The sequence below is a fragment of the Ursus arctos genome, unplaced genomic scaffold (assembly GCF_023065955.2).
Source record: "Ursus arctos isolate Adak ecotype North America unplaced genomic scaffold, UrsArc2.0 scaffold_1, whole genome shotgun sequence".
In the NCBI taxonomy this organism is placed as follows: domain Eukaryota; kingdom Metazoa; phylum Chordata; class Mammalia; order Carnivora; family Ursidae; genus Ursus; species Ursus arctos.
This window is the reverse complement of record NW_026622763.1, coordinates 24,610,658-24,632,892: the sequence shown is the minus strand read 5'-3', so window position 1 is coordinate 24,632,892 and position 22,235 is coordinate 24,610,658. Positions and strand designations below refer to the sequence as shown.

General features: G+C 32.9%; 1 protein-coding gene across 1 annotated transcript in view; it reads left to right on the top strand.

Annotated features, from left to right (window-relative positions):
• LRP1B (LDL receptor related protein 1B) overlaps nucleotides 1-22,235 on the top strand; it is a 1,450,575-nt gene that overhangs the window by 737,226 nt on the left and 691,114 nt on the right. Inside the window, exons 13-15 of the mRNA XM_057306380.1 lie at nucleotides 1,630-1,849; nucleotides 3,769-3,958; nucleotides 12,137-12,259. Coding sequence (XP_057162363.1) covers nucleotides 1,630-1,849; nucleotides 3,769-3,958; nucleotides 12,137-12,259 — 533 coding nt within the window. The remainder of the gene's footprint in view (nucleotides 1-1,629; nucleotides 1,850-3,768; nucleotides 3,959-12,136; nucleotides 12,260-22,235) is intronic.

Below are 22,235 nucleotides of genomic sequence, written 5' to 3'. Positions count from 1 at the left end.
ATGATTTTTCAAAAAGCAAAACAAAATAAATTATGCTTAGATTGTCCAGAATTACCCCTCATGTATGTGTGTCTGCATGTACATACAATTTGGGTTGGAGAATCAAAGAAAAAAAAAAGTGTTACTATGGTTAAAAGAAAAGCTAGAGGGGAAGATAATTGCAATTTTAACAAGTTGTAAATTAGCAACAACAATAAAACTACATTGACTAACCGTATTTAAGATTTCATGAAGTATTAATAGAGGTAAAAAGTTGTATATTTCTCTTTTACATAGTTGATTTATACAGTTGAAGTCAACTAGTTATATCTACCTAACAGGACTAGAGCAAATGGAATGACTATCCCATTTGCTCCTAATTTGTTCTAATAATTAGACCGCTTGAAGAACATGGTGGATGCAAAATAAACATATTTCCATGTTTATTTCTAGGACTAGAATGTATTTTGACTTAATAAAATACACCAATCTCAGTATATTTCCTCAGGTCTAAAAAGACATATCAACATAATTTTGAACTGTTCAGGGAATTTTTAAAAAACTTAACTGGCATAAAATAGTGCATGGTGTGTTACATCCTCAGTTGTCCCAAATCTTCTTGTTCAGATCACAGCAGGATTTTTTAGTCATGGATACAGATTTTTCCTGGATTACCTCAGAAATTCTTTAGGGTCCACAAAATGTGGGAGGTAGAGGATCTCTAAGGGCATTTCTAGGGTCAGCAGCTTAGAAAAGCTTTAGAGCTTTACAGAGTTGTATATGAGGTGACTGAATTAAAACCAACACTTTAATTAATAACTCCGGAACTTTCACATGACCCTAGAGCAACACATGTGGAGGGTTTTAACCTTATTCGTGAGGGAATTGCAACATTAGCTCAAAACCCCCTCTCCCACTGTTATAACTTACACAAAAGACTTGTTTTTAAAGACAGAAGCTTTTGTTTGAGATAGAAATTAAAACTCAAAATCTCAAGGTCAGTCAACCTGATGTTATTAAACTTATGTGCAGCTGAATCATCTTCTGTGGGTTTTGAGGTAATAATAAGCAGCGATAAAACATAGATAGTTTGCATGAGGAAGACAAATTAGACTTGGCCAAATAAACCCAGTATAACCATACCCTTTAGTACAAAGAAATCCAATTGCCTGTCTTAAAAAATAATAATTCATCTGAGATTAAATAAAGCCTGGAGTAGATCATTAACGCACCATGAGTATTCATGTCAGTCAATCTGCTCTTCAATCACGTAATTGATTATATATTTTCTGAAGTGGACAACATTTAAAAAGAGGAATGCCTCGAAAATCATCTTCCAAACTTGGTATCAACACCAGAGAAAATCAATATCTGCCACTTAGTGTTAGGCCAGATAGTGAGTGGGGCCAGTAAGTACGGTAGTGGTGGTAGTGAGTTTCCCCTAATGTGTCTGAACGGACTGGCTTCACTGAGCACATCTGTACTTCCCGAGGACTCTGCAGATGCCCCCTTGCTTTAGCAGAAGAGCATTTAGATAGGAGAGATCAGAATGTAATTAGATTTTAGGGCAGTGCCCGATCTAAAGAAGCGTCCCTCTGCATGGTGGCTATTTGAAATAACGTGTGTGCACTCTTATTTGTCACGTCTTAGTTGGATGTATTGGACAGACTGGGAGGAAGATGAAATAGATGACAGCGTGGGAAGGATCGAGAAGGCCTGGATGGACGGCTTCAATCGGCAGATTTTTGTGACTTCAAAGATGCTGTGGCCAAACGGTTTAACTCTGGACTTTCACACCAACACATTATACTGGTGTGACGCCTATTACGATCATATTGAAAAAGTGTTTTTGAATGGAACTCACAGGAAGGTAAAAGACAAATACTGCTGTTTTTTTTTTTTTTTTTAAACTCACAGGCTTCTTCTTCACAGAGCCTTGTTGTGTTGTGTTAAAAATACTTTCAAGTTTATTTTTACCCCTCTGAGGTGCTGCCAGTAGCCTCTGTGGGGTGGCTAACGGAGGCTGAGCATTAAGTAGTGCATCTGGCGCTTGCCTCCGGGAGACCAGGACCAGCTCACTGTGGTATGCCAGGATTTGTGGGATTTTAAAAAGAAGCTCTCAGGATATCAGAGCTGTTTTAAAATACAGTTTTTCTCCATTATTTATGAGTCTGCTATGACCAAGCAACCCAACTCTATTCAAGCATCTTTAATATTTGCAGGTGAAACTTAACCTGTATATTATGAAAAAGTAATTATAGTGCATTTATTTAAACAAAGAACTTCATGACAGTGGGAATCGAAACACAAAAATGAACTGGACTTCAAGCCTATTGCTATGAATAAATATCAACTCCCCCTTGCCTCTTTTGGTAGGATTGTTGTAAAACGATTTTGAAATTCTTGGGTTAAATGGAGGATGGAGTTGACTGTGTGCCAACAGAGGCAATGTTGACAAAACATCACCTCTACATTTTATAATAACCTGAGTGCATATAACATTATAAACTGACTTCAACTGTTTAGTGAAACAATAGAAAATGGAATGTTAGAAGTTATCAAAATGCTTCCATTGATACTATACTCCTTCTTTATGGAAAGAAAGACTGCACAGTTGGCCAAGCCTACTCATTATAAATTCTGTTTGAGAAATAAACAGTACAATTATCAGTTAAGACTACTTCAATCATTGGTTGACTCTAACCGTGCTTTTAAAATTTTTCCCCAAATAGTAAAATTGATTGGCCTTTAACCTAATGTCAATACTTAACAGGTGTCAAATAAATATGTATGACTCCTTTAAAGATATTAATATGTACACCACATAGATAACATTGTAATGGCTAGCATATTTTAGCCTTCATTGAGGTGAGAACATAAAGGTAAAAAACTGTCTTAATCAGTATATGAATATGTGATATGAAAAATTCAGATAAAAGGAGCAAATATTGAATTTCTAACCCCACATTGTTTAGATAATTTCTTCAATTCTTTAATATTAAATGGAGTGACTACAAAATGCTTTTTCATATTGTATACAATAACATTTTATAACTGATGAGTGGTGAAAAGTTATTATTATTGGAGGTGTGATTCCTTATTCCTCTTCCACAAGTTTCCATGTGAAACAGCACATATCACATGATCGTTCCAGTTAAACAAAAACAAAATACAACTAGAATGTAAAGAATATACTAAGGAAACCAGAACTGAAATTAGCCAATGAGTCTTGTTTATCTACTTACTACTAATAAATGTTTCTATGTTCAAAATGAAAATCTTTACCTCCCTCCCTGTCATTTCCTAGATTTCTTCAATTTGCATTGGCCCAATTAAGTAGGAGAATGCCTTTCACTCCCAACGTTGTAAGGCCATGTTTATTCCTTGGCTGTTGGATAAGCAATATCACAATACACATAATGACACTAATTGCTCAAACCAGTTTCTATTCCAGGTTATGATACTGGAATATCATAAGGAAAAGAGAAGGAAAGAGTGTCAGGCAAAGTCATTTTAATGTTTGTATTTCTTGACCATATGAGTAATGCCATATATGAGAGGATGTAAATGGATGAAATACAAATGATCTCCTTCAAATAACATGTCCTAAAAACAGAAAAATACACTCACATTGTGAAATCCATTTTTCAAATATACTGAAAGAAAATGAGCTAAGATATTAGTTAGATCATTATCTGATATACTTACTTGAATATCATTTTCTCTAAATATTTAGTTATGTTTTTAAAGGTCTGTTCTGATTTTTCACAGTGTGTTTATATTTTACAGATTGTTTACAGTGGGAAAGAGTTGAACCATCCTTTTGGACTGTCACATCATGGGAATTATGTGTTCTGGACTGATTATATGAACGGTTCCATTTTTCAACTAGATTTGATAACGAACGAGGTGACATTACTGAGGCGTGAAAGACCACCCCTGTTTGGGCTTCAGATTTATGATCCACGAAAGCAACAAGGTATTAAAAACCATATAAAATTTCTTCTGAGTTTTACCTACAGTAATACTTCACAGTATTTGCAAAAGGTTTTATTTTGACAGTGTCACTGAAGTTTTATGATGAAAGGTATCTAGTCACTCCAAAGTCAATCAAATCTTAGATTTTGTTACCATAAACATTCCTTATTTATTGTTCAAAATAGCCTAAGCAAGTAACTGGGAATTCTATTTGAGTGAAGTTCAAGGATTTCTCCAAATGCTTCTTATTTTCATGTCATCTTCATGTTATTTAGAGTAAAGAAGACTGAAGAAGACTGTTATTTAAAGTAAAAAAGAAAAAAATCCACTAATGTTTTAAAGATTAAGTATTGTGAGCAGTGGGAAAAACTTTCCATGGGAAAGGATTATTATGTGAAAATATTTTAAAATAAGTCATACTATGAAGAGAGTGTTGTAAAAATTATATTAGTACATGTATCTGATTAGTTTCATGTCCATTTAAGGAAGGAATGTTTAATTATTTTAGATGTTACAAAAGGGAAATAATCTACCGTGATATCCATGTCTTATTAAAATCAGGTAATATTATTTTATGTTTTACCTACATGAGTTATTAATATTTATTAGGCCATCTACAAATTGCATGACTCAGAATTTAGGTATTAAACAAAGAAAGCAACTTAGTAAATTATGTGGTAGACTTTTGTTATGAATCTAAATAGTTACTGTTCCTTTTATTTTTGGAAATATTCTTGTGAAAATTTAATGAGCATGCATTTCAATAAATTTAGGATGAAAAAATAATATCCTGAGTTTTTCAATGCATATATTGTCAATAGAAAGTTATCTAGTAGTAAGAGATTTTTTAAAGATATTTCAGCTAACTCAGAGATTTTAAAAGCAAATTATCTCATTGAAGTTTTTTTTTTTTTCCTGCTGTATTAAAATTGCCTCATTGGGATACAAATGCAATTTTATAAAATAATGGAGGTGTATAGAGTGAGAAATTTCAATAGTAATGAAAGATAAAAATCTTTAAAAAGAATAAAAGTGAAATTATTTGAGGTGGTATAAACTATTTTTGGACAAGTAATGAAGAATAGTGACAACCATCAAGATAGATAAAATGGTAATATTTTCTATTATATTCATGTCTATCCTGCTCCTTACCCCTCCCTTCCTCAACCATTATTGAGTGTCTACCCAGAACTGGAGGCAAGACCCTGAAAAGGGACAACTCTTCTCATCTCCTGAGGGACTTCCTTTCCTGATTGTTGTTCCCTCTAATTTCACAATCATTGGTTTCCTGGATTTTATTACAGTAACCAGTATAAAATCCCATTTCCCATTTCCATTCTCTTTAGAAATTGTTAATCTGGAATGTCATCGCTGAACTCCTTCTAGCCAAGTTCCATGATGTTTTCAGAATCTTCATTTTCTTCAAACTTCTAGTTGCTTTAGAAAGTTGATGAACTAAATGCAACATGTGAGATAAGAAATACCTGACTTACTGTAACATGGTCTTGGTCTCAAATCAAGCTTCCAACACTTTTTCTTCTGAAACTTTAGACATATCATAAAAGATATAATAAAGATAAATGCTTTCTTCATGAAATTCCTATAAGGATTAAATAACTATTTAATTGTGATTCCTTGGAAAATATGTAGGAGGCACATGTGTACCTCCCACACATTTTATATTAATTTTCCTTTATCATTTCTCTATAATGAGGCATTTTGTTAAAATCCCCTTTCATATAAAAATGTTAAATAACTATTCAAAGGAACAATGTATCACAATCATATACAATGAAACACATGCCTCTGATAGGACTATGTGGAATGTACTCTTGTATTTCATGAGGAAATATGCCTGGTGTTCTAGACGATTACATTGATGTATAATTGTTCAATGCTATCTCTTGGATGGGCAGTGCTTTTTTAAAGTGCTTTTTAAAAATTTTCTATTAAAGGCACATTAAAATGAAAGCTTAGCCCTAATTACTAAACTCTTTATACAGCCTTTATTGTAGAAACCATTTTGTTCTGTCTTACTGAAAGAATATGTTGCACAAATTGATTGAATATTTTTCATAAACTTAGGTGAAATAATCAATTAGTTTGAGTTTTCTACCCAGTCTTCTTGTAGCTAAGGAATGAGTAGTACTTAAGTGGGTCTTTTGAATAGGTAATAGAGTATGGAGAGGATGTCTGGCCAACATATTTTTAATTTAGTCAATAGACATTGAAATTGGATAATCTACTTAGGATCTAAATTTTTAATACCTTTTTTACAAAATCAATCAGAATAGGTAGATTACAAAGCAAAATGCACTCAGGTGTTCAAATGCAGACATGTTATCTAACTATATTATAATTTTCTCTCATGAGAAAGAAAATGGTATTTCTCTTTGCATCTTGTGAACATCAGATATTAATAAATATTTAGAAACACATAATCAGTGGCATTCAAACTTTGGTTACATGCTATCTTGTTAGACTGTTTTTCTAAGAATAAAATAGCTGTAATTGAACAGAAAACCAGCTTTCTCGATAAGTACAGATCACTATTTCTTCATGGAATGTGATAAACTAGTCTTATATAGCCTGGTATTTTCTCTGTCTGAGAGACTATGGTATATGACTATATAACTTATATAAACTTATATGTAGTATTTATACATGTATCTGTGAATATATATACACACACACATATATATATATAATGTATACACACACACACATATATATACCTAGATGCTAGATAATCTCTCTCTCACACACACACACATACACACATACACACACACGCTCTACCCCATAGGAATACCATGAAAAATATCCAGGAATGTTATTAATGTAACATTCATATTCATATTAATGTAACACCTAAACTCTTTTAGACTTGGTGTCAGAAAATTAGTCAGCTAATTTGACCTCTCCCGGTCAGAAGAGACTCTTATCAAATTATTTGTTAATATAGCAGCTAACTTCAGGAAGGTAGATATATAACCATACTGAACAGAACGCTACCCTTAGGAATGAATTCCTAAGTAACGCCAAAACACTTTTTTTTTCTCATATGCTACTGTTGCTTCTTCTGATTTTAATTGATAAACTTTCCTTCTTTTTCATTTACATTAGGTATCTAGAAGAATTGTTAAAATCTTCTCCTGAAATTTCTCGGATAAATTATAGCAATTGTATAAAACTAACACACTTTTACCTGTTTATTCTCTAGGTTCAAAAGCACACTTTTATTTTTCCCACATGTTTTAGAGAATGAGATCATCAAAACTAAGTGCAATATCTAAAAAGGGTTAATGAATAGTTTCTTATATAGAATTAAAAATAATAGATTAGCTTCTATGCCAAATATATTCAATTTATTAACTAATAATTAACTGTAATTCTAACTACCAGAAAATGGGCTAACTATTCTTATTTGAATCTCATTGAAGATGTTTAAGGTAGATATTATGATTTCTGTTGTGCATATGAAAAACCCAAGGATCAGGTAGATGTAACCATTTAACCCCAGCAAACAATGAGACAGGAATAAACTGAGATTCAGGTTCAGGTTTGTCTGACCATAAAGTGTTTTTACGTGTCTAATTTATGTGGCCAAATTTATGAAAATTATATAAAACTACTATACTTTTAAATAGAAGGAAAAGAGTATGTCTTTTCTCTAGTCATTGCAGTTTTGTCATTGATAAATTTTTATTCAAAACTTTTTTAAAAAAATATAAAGTTCTTGATTACCTTATAGAACCCAGGATTCAGAGATCTTATATTACAAAGCACTAGTATAACAGACACAGTGATTTTTATTTAATATATGACTTGTTTATTAACCACGTTATTGTGAAGGTCTACTAAGATTTACATTTAGTGATAGGGATATCATCACAAAATTTGTGTTTCTTTCCAAATTTTCCATTTTGGAAATAATCACCATAAAAAAATAACCCAAAAGAGTAATTAGGCTCTTGATAGAATTAATGCATTTGCATGCACGTGTGCCCACAGACCCCCCTACACACAGAGGCACACACACCCCACACAAAGTAGCTTCAAAGCAAGGCGAATGTAAACAAAATTTTCAATGAGTATATAATCTTACAAGAGAGAAAAGACACATTTTATCCTTTTCTGGGATTGACTGACATCATTCAAAGTTTATTCTTCTGAAATTATCCTAGATGAAATCAGGATCTGGACTGAGAATCCCATTCTACTGGTTTTATCCAACTTTTAGAATGAATGTAAAGTCTAATTTCTCTTCCAGACTACAAGTCAAACTGTCTCTCCATCAAGTAGGATAAAGAAAATCTCCATCAGTTTATTTGTTTCATATTAGGTGTAGAGACTTCTAGCTTCACATGTGATAGAACTCTGAGAAGTGAAGAGTCCCAGGAAGCATATAGAAAGGGGGATTCTTCTCCTCACCATTCTGATGACGATCTAGATAAAATGAAACAGTGGGATTCCTTTGTGGTGATGATTTACATATTCTGGCATTTGCTAGAAATAAAAGATACTTTATTAACAAAAGTTAAATTACTAAGGTCTATAAACAGCCATATTTTACTTTATTTTATTATTTTATTTGAGTATAGTTGACACATAATGTTACATTCATTTCAGGTGTACAATTTAGTGACTTGATAAGTGTATACATTATACTAATGTTTACCACAAGGATAGCTGCCATCTGTCCCATTACATTGCTATTAAAATATAATTGACTGTATTTCTTATGCCCTGCTTCTTATTCCTATGACTTAGTCATTCCATAACTGGAGGCTCATATTTCCTTCTCCCCTTCACCCATTTTGCCCATTCACCCACCCCGTTCCCTCTGGAAACCATCAGTTCTCTCTATAGTTCTAATTCTGCTTTTTGTTTATTCATTTTTTAAAGATTTCATTTATGAGTGGAATCATATAGTATTTGTCTTTCTCACTCTGACTTATTTTACTTAGCACAATACATTCTAAGTCCATCCATGTTGTCTCCAATGGCAAGATCTCACCCTTTTATGGTTGTATCATATTCCTCCGTGTGTGTGTGTGTGTGTGTGTGTGTGTGTGTGTCTGTGTGTGTCTGTGTGCACACACCACATTTTCCTTATCCATTTGTCTGTTGATGTACACTTTGATTGCTTCCATGTCTTGGCTATTGTAAATAATGCTATAATAAACATATGGTGCATATATCTTTTTGAGTTAGTAAGCACTGATATTTTAATATGGGCTTGTAAAATGTTTTCATGTATCATTTGTGTCTTTATTACTGTTCTTTGACAGTTATGATACATTTTAAATAATCTACCTTGAAATGCAAACTATGTAGACAGAGTATATGTATACTTACATGCCAATGAGACAAGCCCCTTTATCTTCTTAAAACAGACTTATATATATCAACATACTTGTACCTTGTATCTATACACCCAAATTATTGTTTCTGTCATATTGCTAACTAAAATTCTTTCATTCATTCATCAACTAGTGTTTATCAAACACTCTTCTAGTGCCAGATTCTATAAAGGGTAGAATAATTCCACTTCTCTTAACTAACATGTTGGGGGAAAAAAAGAACAAAGATTTTGGCCCAAACAGACCACTATCTTGAACTTAATTTTAAAAGTTAATTCTCATTTATTTTCCTTGAATATTTGATTCTTTTAAAACTATTTGCTTCCACAGTAATTTAATCTAGGATTTCATTATGTTGTTTTCCCTCTTGTTTTTTCTGTCCTTTATTGATTTAATTTTATTTTGTCACATATAAAGAAGTTAAGAGTAAGAGCATGAATTTTAGATTGAGAAAAATCCATGTTTCTAATTATTTAAAAATAATGAGGTTAATAAATAATAATCCTTATTCTAAATCTTTATTTTTAATAAGGATTATTAATTTCTAGGCGTTAGAAAAGGCATTTAAACTATATCTCACCAGTAGTCCCATCTGTAAATGATATAAACCTACCTTAGAAGTTTATTATAAAAATTGAATTAAATTAAATATATATGTATAAAGAAAAAGAAAGAAAGAAAAAAAAAGGAAAGAAAGAAAGAAGCTATCCCTGGCATTGATGATTATGGATTTCCAATAATGATAACTATCAATGTGTTAATGAACACTCTTTCATTGATATTTATGTATACAATTTTTAATGCTGTTTATAGTCACTAAATCATATTTTCAAGACAATATTTTTACATGAAAAGTTTTGCAACCTACTAGAAACTCAAAGACTGCCACATGAGCTGTATCTAAAATATGTTGAAGTAATAAATTCAAAAACATTTTCAGACGCTGCTAAGAAAATAAAGATCGAGGCAATTCCCATGAGAGATATGGAATTATTCAAATTAATTTAGATTTTGGATTTCTATCATGACTAATATATAGTATTCACAGGAAGGGAATATATTTAAAATTTTGAGTAATGTTAATTTATTTCTAAGTACTTAAATGTCATATTCAACGGGAATGGTAAGCATGAGTCATGCTATTAAAATATGATATTTAGCATATATTTTTAATATGAAAATGTGTCATGATATATTGCTTTCAGTACTTCCCTATTTTTTACTGTTTTAAATTCTTCATGTACTTCTCAAAATATTTTGATTAAATCAACTTTTCAAGAATCTGAACGTTACTAAAATAATGAATATACAGTTTAACCCTGTACATAATATACATAGCATATTCAGAACACCTAAGTATCCAATGAAGTATTACATTTTTATCCTATAGTTATGGAATAAACATGGCTATATCTGGAAACTACTTGGAAAACCTCTGCATTCCTTACTGGAAAAAACGTGAACTAAGCTTCATTATCCTCTGAGTTTGAAAATTGATACTAGAACTTGAATTATTAGCTTCCTTAGCTTTCAAGTATATTTTTACTTTTCATAAACACAGCAAATTTAATTTACTTCTCATAATAATGGAAGGAAATGATTATGTACCTCAGGTTGTTTCTTCTGATCTGTGAACACACAAGATAATCTATGGGAATGAGTTAAATATTTATTGCATATAGCAACATTTTGATAGTTTTTGTTCGTTTGTGGCATTTTTTAACTCATTCCTTAATATTCTCTACCAAGCACACCCAAACCCTGACGCCCACAGTACAATAATCTCATCTGTCCCTTTAGTCACATTTTTGGCACTTGTGCTTTGACTGCAAATGCACCTTGTATTGTCATATTATTTTGTTGTATGCCTCTGAGTAATTAAAAACTATTTTTAATGTTTAAGTCAGATTTTTTCTGATATAATCAAAATGTTATTTATTAATACTTTGAAAATGCAACAGTGTAAAATGGCCTGACATTTACTCTGCTAGTTGAATTGCTAGTGTTATAGAGTTCTTTGTAACATTCTGCAGGTATACATCTAAGTAAATATACTTTCTTCCTTGCCTTTCCGTCTTGTCATCAAAATGGTGATTACCTATATTGTATAGAATCTCCAACCTTTTCAAAATTTTTTGTCAGTTTTTAGTTTCCAAGGTTGTCTCACAAATGTTCATGGATAATATCTTTGTGAATCTACCAGGCTTTATTGATGTCTGTTGCATACCTCATCAGTGCCTCTGCTGGTTAGGTCTACTGGGATGGTCCACTGGGACAACACTTCTACTCTTGTGCGTGTACATTCTGCTGGTACTAACAAGGCTGTTCATTTTGAAGGTTTCACAGATAACCTGTGTTCCTTAACAAGAAGGAAGAATATTCCAACCCTTTCCCCTGTGTTCATTTGTTTTCTGTTTACTCGGTATCCAAAATCTAAGTGTTAGTGATCCACTTTAGAAAGAAATCAGATTTGAATACACTAGGTCTAATCTGCTCTCCTGGACAGACATCATCATGTCATGTAACCTTCCTCTGTCCTGGTACTTATCTGCACACATACCTCTATCTCTTTTAACCAACGTGAAAGTCCTTTTACTTCCCAGAGCATCATATATTTTTAAATGTTTCTGAATTTTATTTAGGGTTCAGTAGGTATCCTGACTACTATGAATATGTAATATACATATGCATATATATATATATGCAGACATTTTTATGCCTACATATGTCTCCTAGAAAAAATGTGAACTTGAACTGGCTAACTTTGGATAGAATCAGAGTTCTCTGACATATTCACTTTCCTCCTTTTGCAGGTGACAATATGTGCCGAGTAAATAACGGGGGCTGTAGTACACTGTGCTTGGCTATTCCAGGAGGCCGAGTATGTGCTTGTGCTGATAATCAACTTTTAGATGAAAATGGGACAACTTGCACATGTAAGTTTTGTTTGTTAGTTACACTCATTGATTACACATGTCATTTTGAAGAATAAAAGCAGGTGAAACCAAAGGAATTAAAATCAACTTGGAAAGAGAAATTCAGATAATCACTTAGGTATAATTCTCGTTAGATTACAAATAATTACTGAATTAATTTATATTAAAAATGGTTTAATAATGCTGAAGTTTTCCAGAGCATTTGCAATTACTGCTTAATAGTTTATAGATAAATAAATACAGTTTAGTAATAAGATATACATATATAAAATATTTTATATTTATTTATATATGTTATATAAGTTTATGTATATTATATATATAGTTTATATATATAGTTTATGTATATGCTGTATATAAAATATATAATAGTTTAGTTATATATATATATATATATATATATATATATATATATACCACAGAAGAAAATGTTTCATAAAATTGTTAAGGACCTTCACCATTAGGACAAGCTCAGTTATTTATCTTTGTAGAAGAGAAAAGGAAGAGGCAAAAAAGAGACCTAGGGAAATCCTAGACTTTATCAAAATACTGCAGTAATTGGATTGATTGACCTGGATTAAAGGCACTTTATTAACATTTACTGACCTTCCTCAATCTACTGCATCTTGTTGTTCCAATGTGACCCTTTTGAAATTGGTTCTCTTTATACATATCAAGTCCCTTCACCATAGCAATAGGAACAATGCTATGTATGTATTGAATGCTATAGAAGTGTATCTGAAATGTTTGATCTTGAATTGCATGCTATTCATGATTCTTCAGAGAAACAGAATTTAGAAGATGTAAATAAATAGAAAGAGATTTATTATGAGGAATAGGCTCATGCACTTACGGAGGCTGACAACTCTCAATATCTGCAGTCAGCAAGTTGGAAACTGAGAAGTACCAATGGTGTAGTTCCAGTCTGAATGCTGTAGGTTGAAGACCCAAGAAGAGCCAGTGTTTCAACTGGAGTCTGAAGGCAGGAAAAAAGCAGTGTCCCAGTTCAAGGCAGTCAGGCAGAAAGAATTCCTCTTACGTGCAGGAAGGTGGGCCTTTACGTTTGATTCAGGCCTTCAACTGATTGAGGGCCACTCACTTGCTTAATTTAGTCTACAGATTCCAATGTTAACACTCTCAAAGACACACCCAGAATGATATTTGACCAAACGTCTGAGCACTCTAAGGCCTACTCAAGTTGACACATAAAATTAACCATCACAAATTATTAAATAATACATAAATAAATGTATTTTTTCATCAGTTATAATGCTTGTCTCGGGGGAGCAGAAGGAGAAATAAGTATAATAAAGAAGATTTCAACTTATCTGAAATGTTTTATTTCTTCTGAAGAAACAATGTGAATATGGCATTTTTACAAATGATTTAGCACACAGTAAGATTTGAGAAATATACAGAAAAAATTTAAGTGGAAAATCCACCCATTTTGCCACTATTCAGCAATAAACTACTAAGACATTTTCATGTTGTTCCTTATAATTATATAACCCTGGAGGTTATTATTTTTTACTACTAATATTAATCATAGGTAAAATTCATTGAATTCTTACATAAGATGTGGGACTTTATGAGAAATTTTCATGATTCTCATTAGCCCTTACAATAATCATATAAGGAAGATACTATTATTACCTCATTTTAATATTCAGAATGTAGACTTGAGGGTTAATAACTTTTCATAATTCACATAATTAGTATATAGGACATTTGGAATTTATTTATTTATTTATTTATTTATTTATTTATTTATTTATTATTTTTATTTTTTTTTATTTTAATGTTTTTCTATTATATTATGTTAGTCACCATACAGTACATCCCCGGTTTCCGTTGTAAAGTTCGATGATACATTAGTTGCATATAACACCCAGTGCACCACGCAATACGTGCCCTCCTTACTACCCATCACCAGTGTATCCCATTCCCCCACCCCCCTCCCCTCTGAAGCCCTCAGTTTGTTTCTCATAGTCCATAGTCTCTCATGCTTCATTCCCCCTTCTGATTACCCCCCTTTCTTTATCCCTTTCTTCCCCTACCGATCTTCCTAGTTCTTATGTTCCATAGATGAGAGAAATCATATGATAATTGTCTTTCTCTGCTTGACTTATTTCACTTAGCATTATCTCCTCCAGTGCCATCCATGTTGCAGCAAATGTTGAGAATTCGTTCTTTCTGATAGCTGAGTAATATTCCATTGTATATATGGACCACAACTTCTTTTTTTTTTTAATGATTTTTTATTATATTATGTTAGTCACCATACAGTACATCCCCGGTTTCCGATGTAAAAGTTCGATGATTCATTAGTTGCATATAACACCCAGTGCACCATGCAATACGTGCCCTCCCTACTACCCATCACCGGTCTATCCCATTCCCCCACTCCCCTCCCCTCTGAGGCCCTCAGTTTGTTTGGAATTTAGACCCCAAATTATTTTGTTTTGGAGATAGAATTCTTAGTTATGTTGCAATTTTACACAGTTTGGATCATACCACAGTATCATTTACTTTGTGCTTTATTTTTACTTAATAGGAGCATAAGCGTCTTATCATGTTACTAAACATTCTTTGTAAACACAATTTTTAAACCATTTATCTTCATTTTTCGACTTGATGTTTTTTGTTATTTCTGATGTATTGTTATAGGCTATTTGTGTATTTCTTTATTGTTTATGATCCCTTCTGTAGTTTACCATATAGTCCACGGTCAATTTGTTACATTTTCTTTTTTAAGCATTTGGAATAATACCACCAGTTTTAAATTCTCTTATTATTATTTTGAATTTTAACTATTTGAGACGAGGACTTTGGCTTTCTTTATACTATTCTCTTTATCTTCCTCAACTTCATTCCTTATGATAATTTAGGATTTCTGAAAAGGAGTTTTATTTTGAATCATCAATCAGTAAGTCTTTTTATAAAATGTTTTGACAATGTATAGCTAGTTTTTTTTTAATCAATTTTATAATATTTTCTTTTAGACCTGACTCCGTGCTTCATTGGTTGTATTGCTTAGTATTCAAACTTTGGTTCCTCGTTGTTTAATTATTAATTTTCACTGATGTTTAGGATAGATAAAGTATTTCTTGAAGCTGCTTCTCCAAGAAGAGCACAAAGACTGCATAGTGTGGAGTTCCTGTGTTTTCTAAATAGATTTCCTTTGCATTTATATGTGATTGACGATTCTGGATATTAATTCTTGGCTAAACAAAAAATTTCTTCAAAATTCTGGAAATACTATTTAATTTATTCTGGGATAATATACTCGAGAGTAGAAATATGAATTTTACTTCTCTGGGCAAACTTTTTTTCATTGTTAGCAGGGTTTTTAAATTGTCTATTAAGACAATTCCAATAGAACGTAATTAACTGAAGTATACATTCTTTGAGTCATCGGGTGGTTTCCTTCCTTTGTTCTGTAGTATTATTTTTTAATTTCTATTTTGTTATTTATCTATCATCAGAAGAGAAGAGATCTGTCAAGACCAATGTTATCTTGGGTATTGAGAGGGAAAAAAGGTATAGTTTATATGTACATTTCCTAGTTCAATTTTCAGTATCTACCACAGATTCATCTGAAGTTATTTTTCTGGTATAAAATGAGATTTTTTGCTCTTCCAGACAGACATTTTGAATAGAAGAAATGTGTGCGTGTACACACATGCACACATCCACACAGACAGACACATACATGGTAACTTTTATGGACCCCCACCAAGTGTCATCCTGCCTTTGCTCTACCCCCAGATTTCCTCTCAAGCATGGAAGGTAACAGTGCAAGTATCTCCTTTTTTGATAGGCACAAACCTTAGTCAGTGCTGCAGGAGCAAAGGGTCTCTCTTTTTACCTAAAGATAGATAGACTTATTCAATTTTTATGGTATAAGTTAGGGAAGCTTCTGGATGAATATTTAAATCTTGTCCTATAGGTCTTGCAAAAAAGTCAAAATTCCCTTAAGATAGTGTCAGTCGAATGATCAAGAGGCTGAGTTTTTAAGGATCTTGTGAGTTTTTATCCTTCATCTTAGTTTTCATAGCGGGAAGTTGGAGGGAGAGTGTATACATCAGATAGATATATCTAGATGGTTTTTTAAGCTTGAAATGTTCTAATTAGTTCTTTAATTTTAATTGTGTGAATCATAATTATCTGGATCATTGACATCCAAATTATCTTTTCTATTTCCTTCATTCTATGCCCCATTAAAAATTTATGGATTTCTTATGAGTTGGCAAATCTATATCTATGTCGATATTGATATAGAAAAGATACTGACCATTGGATATCTCTGTGTAAATAAAAATTAGGTGACTTTTGGCTTTTAAGGAAATACTATACACAATGTTGGTCATACAGTTATGATAGGAAATTTGTTATCATGACTGGACACGTGTGAGTATACATCTAGTGAAAGAAATTTTTCTGTGACTATTGGTGTCTTTCTAATATCTGCAATTCATTGATTATGTAACTCCAATGCAAGAAAAAGAGATAGAAAAGAAGATTATTTTATCTATACTTGTTACACTAAACAATGTTTAATCAATAAAACCATCTGTGTTCTTATTTGGGAATTTGTTGTTGCATTTGTCTGTTCTTACAAACAATCCATAGTGTGTTTATATAAATTATTCCAGCTCATATTCCTTTAATGGCAAAAGTTTTTTAAGGATGTTAGTCTTCAGACACATGAAAAAATGCTCAACATCACTCAACATAAGGGAAATACAAATCAAAACCACAATGAGATACCACCTCATACCAGTCAGAATGACTAAAATGAACGATTCAGGAAATAACAGATGTTGGTGAGGATGCAGAGAAAGAGGAACCCTCTTATACTGTTAGTGAGAATGCAAGCTGGTGCAGCCACTCAGGAAAGCAGTGTGAAGGTTCCTCGAAAAAGTTAAAAATAGAACTACCCTACAACCCAGCAATTGCACTTCTAGGTGTTTGTCCAAAGGATACAAAAATAGTGATTTGAAGGAACACAGGAACCCCAATGTTTATAGTAGTAGTGTCCACAATAACCAAAATATAGAAAGAGCCCAGTTGTCTATCAACAGATAAACGGATAAAGAAGATGTGATATATATAATATATATAATGAAATATTACTCAGCCTTCAAAAAGAATAAATACTTGCCACTTGCAATGATGTGCATGAACTAGAGGGTACTATACAGAGCAAAATAGGTCTGAGAAAGACAAATTCTATATAATTTCACTCATATGTGGAATTTAAGAAACAAAACGAATGAACATGGGGGAGGGAAAGAAAAATAAAATAAGATAAAACCAGAGATAGACGCAAACCCTAAGAGACTCTTAACTATAGGAAACAAACTGAGGGTTGCTGGAGGGGAGGTGGGTGGGGGGGGTGGGGTAATTGGATGATGGACATTAAGGAAGACACTTGATGTAATGAACACTGGGTGTTTTGTGCAACTGATGAAGCACTGAATTCTACCCCTGAAACTAATAATCCTGAAACTAATAATAATATATGTTCACTAAGTTGAATTAAATATATATGTTTTTAAAAGGATATGTTAGCCTTAGTTTTCAGAGGAGGAAATTCAAGTGCAAAAGGATTGCAAATAGAGTTCATGGTTGCAGAGAATGGTATAAAACAAATATGAGTGTGCCACTAACTTCCCATGAATGCTGGTTCCTCTCAGCTTCTAATTTAGTTCAGGCTACATTACAGTTTTGTGAACTGATTTCAACTGGATTAACTCTGTAATCTGAGTTAACAAGCAAAACAAAAATACATATTGCAACCATTGAGATATGATTGTCCTGATTCCAGTCATCCTCGTTGAATTGACATCAAATGAACAAAAACCCATTGGCAGTTGGTCAGGGCAGAAGTAAACACCAATGGTTGTTTCTCAATGAATTTGCAGCATAAGGCTGTGCCAGAAGAGGCATTCACCCAGCAGAAAATATTGGCATGCTATGTGATTGATTAAGGATGAATTCTAATGCCATGCCTGGAAGGAATCAAGAATGAGAGTAGGCTGGACTCTTTGTCCTTGTGAATCTTGTGTGGCATGGGCAAATCCTTTCACAGTTAGAAATGAGACCTAGTGTAGCATAGTAACTTGGAACTGACTGCCCTGGAGAAGCGTATGTAAAGCCAGTGGATCAATTATCAAGTGAATTTTTTATTTATTTTGATGCCTTTGTGGGGAGAAATGCAATATACAAAACTAATAAATGTAGACATGGATAATCCCAAGAAAGTAAGTTAAGCTCCTAAAAAAAAATAGTCGTTATATTTTTTTAATGGGATAATTTTGTCTGGAGTAATAAGACAGTACTTCTTTAAATTCCTCTTTAGTCGCCTGAAAGAAAAGACAGAATTTTCCAATGTGCCTTATTCCCAAGAGAGCAACTTAAAAATATTGATCATCCAAGGGTAGCATTGAACAATTATATGTCAGTGGTACTCTGTGACCTTCTTTACCTTCTGGAACACCAGATATATTCCTCTGTCAAAAACAGTGCTCCACTATGGCTAAGCCATTTATCTGTTCAGCTGTGACGAGCCTTATGTTCTAGGATATATGCAATCTAATGTGTAGTAAAAAGTTTAAGGCAGTAAAAAGTTTAGAAGCCCCATTCAGATGAATATTTATGGCCTTCTGTGCATAGGAACTCACAGAAGATTATGTACCACTTAGGTTGGCTGCTCAGAAGACCACTCTATCTAATGAAAGGTCATCCCGGTATGATCTAAAGGAGAAAATTCAAAACCCATAGCAGCATTTTTCGCACTGCCTTCCAAAATAGGCAAGCTTATATAAAGGCATCAAAAACACTGCAATTTCAGGTTTCCTTTTAGGTTCTTTTATCCCTCTGCTCAAATAAAGGGATAGTTAAAAATTCTCCCAAAATACAAAAACAAACAATCTGTTAAATAAACATATCCTAATGTGAAATGTATAGGGACCATAGGAAAACTTCATTTTATGGTTTTGTAGTAGGACTCATGCTTTTATGACTAAGTTATCATAATTTTGATACAGTCAACAATAAAAAAACATCAGTTGACAGAAGAGACAATGATTACTTTAGATACATTACCACACTGGTATTGAAAAGAAGAAAAGCAAAGTGACAAACATATGTACTTGTTCATGGGCACCACAGCTTATTAAACCAAGGTGAGGAACATATGTATTAAGCTCAGGAGCTGAGCTGAGATCCAAATCTGAGCTGATTTCAAACTAAAATAAAATAAACCACCTTATTAGTAGGGTTTCTTCCTTCACTTCATTATGATCTAGACATGAACTCTGGCAATCCCCAGTTTTTACTGGAAAGTAATTCTAGAATGCGTATTTCCTTTTGCAGTGCATGGAAGAGTCATGCAGAGACCTTCTAATTTCAATGTTCTAACAGCAGGTATCATAGGATGTTTGAGACCTGACAGTTCCTTGCCGGGAATGTTATGATTCATGTCATTTTATTTTTGATCCTGGTTCAATCAAAGGATTATTTATTACTTTGTCAGCTTCCTTACTGGTGAGATCATGTTGTAATATTTTTACTAGAAGTGACCCTGGTGGTAGAATTACAGGTTCTGCATCAGTTTTCAAATTCATGGTGCAAGCACAACTCTGGAGCAGCTTGCAATTCTAGCAACTTGTTAATATATTGAAAGCAATCTATGTGTCTGACTAAACACCCAAGTGCTACATAGGTTCAGTCACATTAAACATTGGAACAAAGTCACATATGTGGAGCTTTTCCTATATATTCACTTTTTTGGTGTGGGCGGAGCTTCATCACTCTTTCTGTTTATCTGTGTATGGATCTTTTCCCCTTCAATTAAACTAACTTCACCCATGATCTTGGTAGAAGACTATTAGCTTTTGAGCCAGTTGAAGTGATATTGTTTTCCTGAAATATTTATATAGTCTCCAGAGATCAAAATTCTCACTATAATAAATGGCTGTAATGTAGAATTATGTCTCTGCTAATTCCAGTAAGTTAGGGAGCAAGTACTTTTTAATGTCTACCCTATGCTTCGTTCTATTCTAGGTATTATTCTGTTCTGTATGTGACATTGTCCTTCTTACATTCAAGAATTCTGAGTGGAAACATTAGATGTATAAAACTTATTTATAAAATTACTTCTTTATAGAGGTTTGTGCAAGGTATACAGAATACTAATCTTATTTTTTCTAGGTGCTATTAGCTCTTTTATGTGATGCCAAATATACTTGCTTCATCATCTCATTGATTCTCACAAAAGTAGGTAGATTGGCTGGCCATCAGCTGGGGTGCCACGATAAATGACATTGCTGCCCAATTTCAGAGTTAGGTCAACGCTTGGAAAAAGACCATCCTTTTTGATTGTTCAGGCTGCCATCTTATCCAGATTATAACTTATCACATTAAACATTTTCTTGATAATGGGCATTGCTAGCTCAAAAATCATCAGTCTTCTATCATTACAAATCCTGCACATACCTGACAGCATTGTTACCATGGTTTCTGTGTGACATACTACTGGTTACATCTGGAAGACTTGGGTTAGGACTAGAAAAAAACCAATGATGTCATACACCTTGAAAGACTTTGGAAATCAGAACCCAGTATTTTTTTTAAAAACATTCACTATTAGGTCAACAATTCTGAAGGGTCTGAGATTTTACCCTATGCAAGCTAACATGTTAACTTGTCAAAGATTCATAGATTCTGACAGAAGACACACAATTCCTGGATCAGACACAGAAGGTTTTTTTTGCTCATGTCACAGCAGGCAGCATGAGTTTCATGTTCATATTCATTCTCTTTGCCCCACCCAGCCCCAAATCATATGGGGACAATGCTTAGGCAGGTCTAGGTGGATGCTGCCCACACAGTGAATTTGTATTCACACTGAAGAACCCTAAGCTTGAGTCTGCCAGAAAATCAGCCCAACCTTTGCCCCAAAGGGAGACATTATCTTTACTATTTTGGCCAAGAAAATAAAAAAAACTGCTCTAAGAAGATGGCATTATCTGTCTTCCAAGGCTGTTAGCTATATAAGCACCCTTGAAAAAATGTCCAGAATAAAAACTGACACAAGACACATGGAAATGCCATGGAGAAATGCCTCTTGCCCAACAAATTATAGGGTCTAGAAGACTTGCAGACACACTTTAAAATGTCAAAGATATTTGTGTATGTTTCATTATATCTGTTCTTCCAGATATAAGCAATGTCTAACTGCTGTTACAAATGATAATGATATATACTAATGACATTGATATAGACCAATAACAGCAATAAATATAAAAAGAGGAAATTATCTCAGGAAGTTGGCTCTATTGGTTTTCAAACAATTGTTCATAACTGTTATGAAAAATGAAAATGAAACTTTGGACATTGTCATCATGTAGTTTTGAAAATCGCCACCTGTGTATTAGCAAATAACATTTAAAAATAACCAACAATCCACACATATTGGAAACCATGTTTAAAACAAGTTTGAAAATTTTGCCTATTTGCATTCTTTCCATAATGATCTAAATATCACTTGAAAAACATTCAAACTCTAAACAGGCTTAAAGATCTTATCTCCAAATTGGTTATGTTAAAGAGTATTTAGTTTAAAATATAATTTTGTGGGGAGTAGTTTGTCTTTCAGTAGACATCTTGCTCATTTTTAATAAAGATGTAATGTTCAGAAGCAGCTATAATTTCACTCTTGTATATGGATATCCTTGATCATTTCTTAAAACTGTCAGTTGGGTTTATTTGATCAAATGACCATGTGAAAGCCAAGCTTTTTAAATCGGTGGGACTGTTTTCAGAAGAGGAAAAAAAAAAAAAAAGATGGTTTCTTGAATTTTTCAATCCTCAAGCTATGAAACAACTGAATAGCATTTCTTTGAAGTCAACTGTAGAGATTTTTCTCCTTTCCAGAGATGGTTGTCACTGCAATAAGATGTTTTCATAT